The following is a 6,600-nucleotide window of genomic DNA, read 5'->3' as shown; positions in this document are numbered from 1 at the left end:
GAAGAAGAGGAAGAAGAAGAAGAAGAGGAAGGGTCAGAAGGGGGAAAGGTGAAGAATGGAGAGGAAGAACAAGAAGAAGAGAAAGGGGGAGAGAAGGGAGAGGAGGAAGAGGGAGAAGAAGAGAAGAAAGAGGAGGGAAAAGGAGAGAAGGTGGAGGAGGAGGAGGAGGAGGAGGAGGAGGAGGAAGGAGAGGAAGAGGTGGGAAAGGAAGAGGAGGTGAAAGAGGAAGGAGAGGAAGAAGGGGGAAACAAAGAGGAGAGGGATGAAGAAGAAGAAGGTAAAGAGGAGGAGGAAAAGGTGGAGGAAGAAAAGGAAAAAGAGGGAAATGAGGTAGAGGATGAAGGGAATGAAGAAAACGAGGAGGATGATGAAAAAATAGAGAAAGATGTGGAAAAGGAAGATGAAGAATTAGATTTGGAAGAAGAGGGAAAGCAGCAGGAAGAAGAGGGTAAGGAAGAAAAAGTGGAGGAGGAGGATGAAGAAGAAGAGAATGAAGAGGAAGGAAAGGAAGGTGAGGAGAAGAGGGGAGAAGGAAATGAAGAGGAAGGAAAAGTAGAGAAAGAAAAGGAGCAGGAAGGGGAGAAAGAGGATGATGAAGGAAAGGAGGAGGAAGAGGGAAGTGAGGAGAACAAGAAGGATGAAGAGGAGGAGGACGAAGGGCAGGAAGAGGAGGATAAAGAAGGAAAGGAAGTGAAAGTTAATGAAGATGAGGAGGAAGGAGGGAAGGAAGTAGGGGAGAAGGAAGAGGAGGAGGAGGAGGAAGAGGAGGAAGAAAAGGGAAAAGAAGAGGACGTGAAGGAAGAAGAGGAGGGAGAAGATGAAAAGGATAAAGAGAAGGAAGAAGAGGGGGAGAAAGAGAATGAAGAAGAAGAGATGGAAGCGGAGGAGGATGAGGAAAGGGGTTTGGGAAAGCTGGACGTTATTTTAGAATTGGCTTCTGGAAAAGATGAGAAAACAACCGTTGCCTATGATTTATTGGTTATGACAGATTCGGTGAACATCATTACTAATAGTGACACTGTGTCTGTTGGTGTGCCTGATAATGCAGCCTCTCCAGACGGTGATCAAAGTTCTGGACGTAAGCAACTTCTATCGGGAAATTGGCGAAGACTGCGAATAGGCGCGATGCGTCGTAGGAATAGTGAAGCTTAAAAGCTTGTAATTTCTTTCATCTCCGTCTTTGCCTCATGCAAACACACCCCAGATTTGTCCTCATCAATGCCAGAACTGTAGTTCAGTCTGCAAAAACCTTTTTGTTAAACATTTCCTTCAGAACCTTCTAATTTTTCTGTACTACCTTCAGCTTGTATATTAAAAGTGAATGTTTTTGTCTGACGGACAATTCGCGGATCATTTCGCTGTTTCGGGAGTGTTTAACCAATACAGTCATGTGGTTAAGGGATTCATTCATTCTTTTGAACGGAACAATATTTGCCTTGCATGGGCGACTGAGAGCTTCACCAATTTAAATTATGCAAAAAACGTCACTTGTATAGCTTTAAAACTGTATGAGTATCTTACTATAAGTGTGTGCTGCCTTAAGGCAGATGCAGATTCTAAAGTCGCGAAGTCAGTTGATGTGTCACACGTAAAAATCACAGTCGTTCGGCTTCTTTTGCAATTTTTCCCAATTTCACGCGACTCGAAAATAAATTCAGCATGAATTCCTTTGCTTATGAATCAACTAGTCGAAGTTGAGATACTGATTAACTAATTTCACTTTTGACATGAACTGCGACATGTTTCTTCAGGGAACGTGTATGCCCACAGTGCTGTCACTGAACTCGAACTCCAACAACTATTTACGTGGTTCATATCCTCTATGAACTCCCTACCATCAAACTAGGAAGGACTCTTCATACTATGCTTCCATATATTTAATTTTCTACTACTTTGAAACGGCCGGTATTAGTAAAAGAAGTTGGTTCCTTTTCCTTGGAGTGATTTGCAGGTAAATTTGTTCTTTATCTTTCACCTGACGATTTTATAACGAGACGAATAAAATTGCCTTAATCCTAAAATGGAATTAAGTTTGTGAAATGCTCTTATACAAATTACTTCCCAAATACTTTTCCTCGTGTAGCATCTTTGCGCTGTTTGTTTTGAGTTTTGATGATTCCTCCATCGTTTTAACCGACGCAACGATAGATTCGCCGTTAAACGAGTAAATATTTAACTCCGCACTATTGCTAGGGTATTTAGGCTGGTTATAAATCATCTCTTCGAACAATCTTTGAGTTTTTGGCTCTACGCTAAAACTTGCGCTTAACTTTCCTTTAAAAACACCTGTGCTTCGTTCAACAATACAAATGTAATTTCTCCTTACGTAAAAACGCAGATTTACAAAGAAATCAGTGTATCCGATCACACAGTACGTCGAGACAGTTGAGAAGAAATTCAGCCACTTCAACAATGCAAATCATTGTTATTCCCACCCAGATACTCAAGAGACCGCCTATCTGGCTAAATAAAGAGGTCAGAGTCACCACCGCTTTCTCTTCCGCCCGGATGATGTCGAAGTTCGGGCGAGAGACAATGATGGAGAGGAAGTTCTGCTCCACGTCCTGCATATGCATAAGAAGATCTACAGCCTCCACTTCTTTGCCGTTGGTGGTCATGTTGTGTATCGCAGCGTAGGGTCTTAGGAGCTCCACAAAGCGGCTCTCATCTTCCTCCTGCTTCGCGTAGCTGCCCTCGAAATTGGCGCTTTTACTTTGCCGCTTAGCTGTTTGTTTCCTACGATGTAGTTGCTGAAAGGCAAGGAGCCACCAGACCTACGCGGATGATGCTTTGTTATGACCAGTGGGTACAATTAATCCAATTATGGGGCTAACATAAAAGGGAAAATTTAGAGCGCGGTGAACCAAAACCAGCAATTTTTGTAATAGTGAAAGTTAATTATTTGAGTTTATGGGAATTGACAAATGACAGACACTAGGCTTAACACCCCGATGGGTAGAAGTGAAGTTTTTAATGCCTTATAACATTGAATATGAAACAGCAGTATTTGAGTAACTGTTTTTTATTAGTGTTATGCATCGACGTATGCGAATAGCAGTTGTGGTGGCGAGTGTTTCATATTCTATACAAAAACATCTTGTAAAAAGTACATAGAATTGCCGAGTGTGTCTTCAGCAAAAAAATGGAAAGATTTTGTGATACTGAGAATGACAATAACAACGACATAATTACTTCAGCACTGCGTCATTCATACTTTCTAACGTCAGCATCGGTTCCCCTTTATAACAACGTGAATCGTAAAAGCTGTACTGCCACACCTACTTCCGGTGGGGCTGGCTAACGGGAAAATTTGACTCCAATACACTCACATTGTTAGCAAAGTTGGTGACAAAGCGTTTGGTGGGCCACTGAGCGGTGGAGATTTGCATGGCATAGCTGTATCGGATACAGGGTGCCCGACAGCCAGTCTACAGTTGAGTGAGTTTTATGGGTGTATTCTGACATCTGTCCAGTCTTTTCTTACCCGGATCCTTTCGAAAAAGAAATGATGACTTTAAATAAATAGTTTTAGTAAGCAACAGTATTGGAGTAAGATGCAAAAGCGGGGAAAGTTGACAGCTTATTTTGTTTTGTCTATGATCTTTAACGCGAGGGGTGATATTGTAGGCGATTCGCGACCGCTTGATGTTCACTAGATGAGTCCTGAAGCGTACCCTCGCCATCCACTTCTGTCAGACATCGATCTTTTACTAATCACACTGAGGAAGTTCCTTCCTAAATTCTTCCTCTTGAAGTTCATTTATGGATTCAAAGAGCTTCTCTTGCACTCATCTAATTCAACAGCTACTGTTTAGCATAATGAGGAATCTTAGGACATAAAGGTGCTTTGATAAATCATAGTGCTTGCAAGTCCATATAAGAGCCATTACAAGAAGAAGAGCAGTAAAAACCAACCTTTTGACTGCAATTGTTGTCAATAAAAGTTGGAAGACTGAAAAAGAATTCGGTAAGGAGAAGGTGTAAGCAGTTAAAAGAGCTTCATCAAGGCTTTAATAGGTAGGTAAACATTCAAATTCACTATTTAAGGCAATCGTTCAGGCAATAAATGGATGCACTGTGCAATTGTAGCAGGCAGGAAAAAGTATCTGATCAACATTTCTTACCATTCTTCAAGTCGAACCAAACTTTCGAAGAATCGACATGTTTTATTTTTCAAGAAATGCCTTTCTGGTGAATCGTGTATTATTGTATGCATAGTCGTGTTTAGACGTTGATGTCATGGGTTGTATTTATGATCCCTTTCGTGGAGCCATCTGTCTGCACGTAGGAGATATATTTTGATCGCATTTGCATTGCCAATTTGCGCCCGCCCCACTTTGATAAGTTTAAAACGCAAGTTGTTTTAAGAAACGGTTATTTTAAATTGTTACTCTAGTGATTACCACCGCTGTACACTTTGTGAGGCAGTAAAACACAAGCCTTATTCTAACACAAAGGAAAAGAGTACATTTTGGAAATGCTGGAAATTGGAATCCCTGCACAATGGATATAAGCATTTTAATTAACGGTACCAATTAGTTTGTTGGCTTGCTTTATAAATCTACAACGGATATTGTAAATCAAGAAGACATTTTTGATATTTTCTGCCTCTGAATGGACGGCTAAGCAAAGCCTGCCAATTTATTGCGATTTTGAGGGACCCGCCTCGTTGCTTAATCCCTTTGAATAACCTCGAAACAGTTTCCAGGTATTAGCTAATTACATCTAATTAAAAAGTATTCCAAAAGGGGTGCCAACTACTCCTTATTACGATTATTGACAGTTTTTTAACCTAAATATTTTAAGAATCACAACAACCGTTTACCTGGCAGTCAAAGCAACTCGTGTGCTCCACTATGTTGTCGAGATACAGCACTATTTCCACGCTCTACGTCTTGTCTCGGATTTGGGGATCCAGTTCATAGGTGTAGCAGTTGTGGTAAATTTGGTTCAGCGTCTTAACCCAGTAGCCCGCTTTGCCACAGTCGGTGCCCCTAATCAACGTGCCATTCTGGTAAAGAACGACGCACGTTTGCACCAGCTGTTCGAGACGGTGGCCCAAATTGCTGGGATCCATGCCTTCGGGCAGATTTAGGAGATAGGACTCGAGGGAAAAAAGCGTCGTGAATTGGCTGGCATAGCGCTTGTCCAGCGTCGAAGCCACCTTCATTATGACATCAAAGTAGGCCTGCACGGGAACTGCCCCTTGGCGAATCAGACGATCCACACCGGACGACTTGAAGGGGCGCAGATTGCATATAGTTAGGGAGAGAAACGCTCTAGGAGCATCAAAAATTCGTTTTGGCTGATGGATCACATTGTACTGTAGGTACTGATTCGTTGTGATTATCAAGCAGGCTATACATGCAATGAAAAAGATAGAAATAAAGTTTAACCAGAGCAAGCGATTCCTGCGGTCGGAGGAGCGGACAATTTGTGGTACACCTCGAAGTGACGTGTTCTCACAAAAGTGAATAAACAACTCGTAGATCTGACTGAATTTCGACTTGCTGCGGCCGTTGCGCGAAAATTCATCACCGTGGTCCCATCTGCTTTGCTTACTACGTCGAGCCTCTGTGGCCGCCTCTGTGTTGGGCTCTTGACTCATTATAATTTTTACTTATTCACATAAGGTGATGATATTTTAAGGGGCGTGTTTCTTAAGATGTAACTTGAAATCGACTGGCTATTGGAGAATCAGAGCTTAGGGATGCACAAAGGTTGATTAATTAAATGGAGGTACAACTGCTCCGACCAATTGCAATTGTCCTTTGTAGCATTTATGGGCAAACGGTTTGGGTTCATCTCTTCGACTCAGTCAGCTTCCACGAAGCCTAGATACTGCATTTGCCATTTGTGCCGATCTGAGTAAACAAGGGAGCATAACTGTAATTGGTGCTAAGGGACGACCCTTCTAATAGCTAACAGTTCCCTTTGCTTGCATTCGATGGGAAATTGTATATCAACAAATAAGTAGTAATTATTTTTCTTCGTTTTTTGACAAAGAAGTGATTACTTAAAAAGTCGCTTTCATAAATCTGAATTCGCTTCATCTCACAAATCTAAGGCCTTCAGCATTTACTTCACGTGGCAAAAGAGAATGTAAATATTTTTATTGCTATTTTAAACTGTCGATTGTTGGCACCCATTACTGGCTACTGGAATTCAACAGGAAGTTACTTTAGCTTAAAATTATAAATAAAACATCTAAACTAATGGTTAATGCGATGCTTGCAACAATGCCATTTCTGGCACCAAAGAGAAGGCCCCAAAAGGTCAGTCAATGCTGTTTAATCTCTCTTGATAAAAAAGCAAACAGTATTTATATTGCCATCGAAGTAGCTCTCTTATGCATGTCAACAAAATCCAACTTTAATGCACTTCTGCCATTGAGATACTTCACCAAAAGGAAGACATCTCTTTGGTAGAAATTCCTTTTTTGTCCAAAATGTTACTCTTTCGATCCACTAATTTGTTTAAACTGCAATGCCCATGAACTTTACCACAATCATCTTTTACTTCAAAATGTCTCCGAGTTTACCGCTCATAATTAATTTTGTCGAATGAGGCCTCCTAGCCTTGTTTCCTACTTGCTTTTTG

General features: G+C 41.3%; 1 protein-coding gene across 1 annotated transcript; it reads right to left on the bottom strand. All coding sequences in view use genetic code 11, as the record gives it.

Moving 5' to 3' along the window:
• Positions 1 to 4,888: 4,888 nt before the first annotated feature.
• Positions 4,889 to 5,608, bottom strand: EGR_06641 (amiloride-sensitive sodium channel-related protein; the record flags this gene model as incomplete). Its single annotated transcript, XM_024495890.1, has 1 exon — positions 4,889 to 5,608. The coding sequence occupies one exon, from the start codon at positions 5,606 to 5,608 to the stop codon at positions 4,889 to 4,891; it is 720 nt and encodes a 239-aa protein (XP_024349656.1).
• Between the last annotated feature and the right edge of the window lie 992 nt (positions 5,609 to 6,600).

Source organism: Echinococcus granulosus, assembly GCF_000524195.1.
Source record: "Echinococcus granulosus chromosome Unknown EG_S00061, whole genome shotgun sequence".
Taxonomy (NCBI): Eukaryota; Metazoa; Platyhelminthes; class Cestoda; order Cyclophyllidea; family Taeniidae; genus Echinococcus; species Echinococcus granulosus.
The sequence above is the reverse complement of the archived record's forward strand: the minus strand, read 5'-3'. Positions and strand labels throughout refer to the sequence as shown.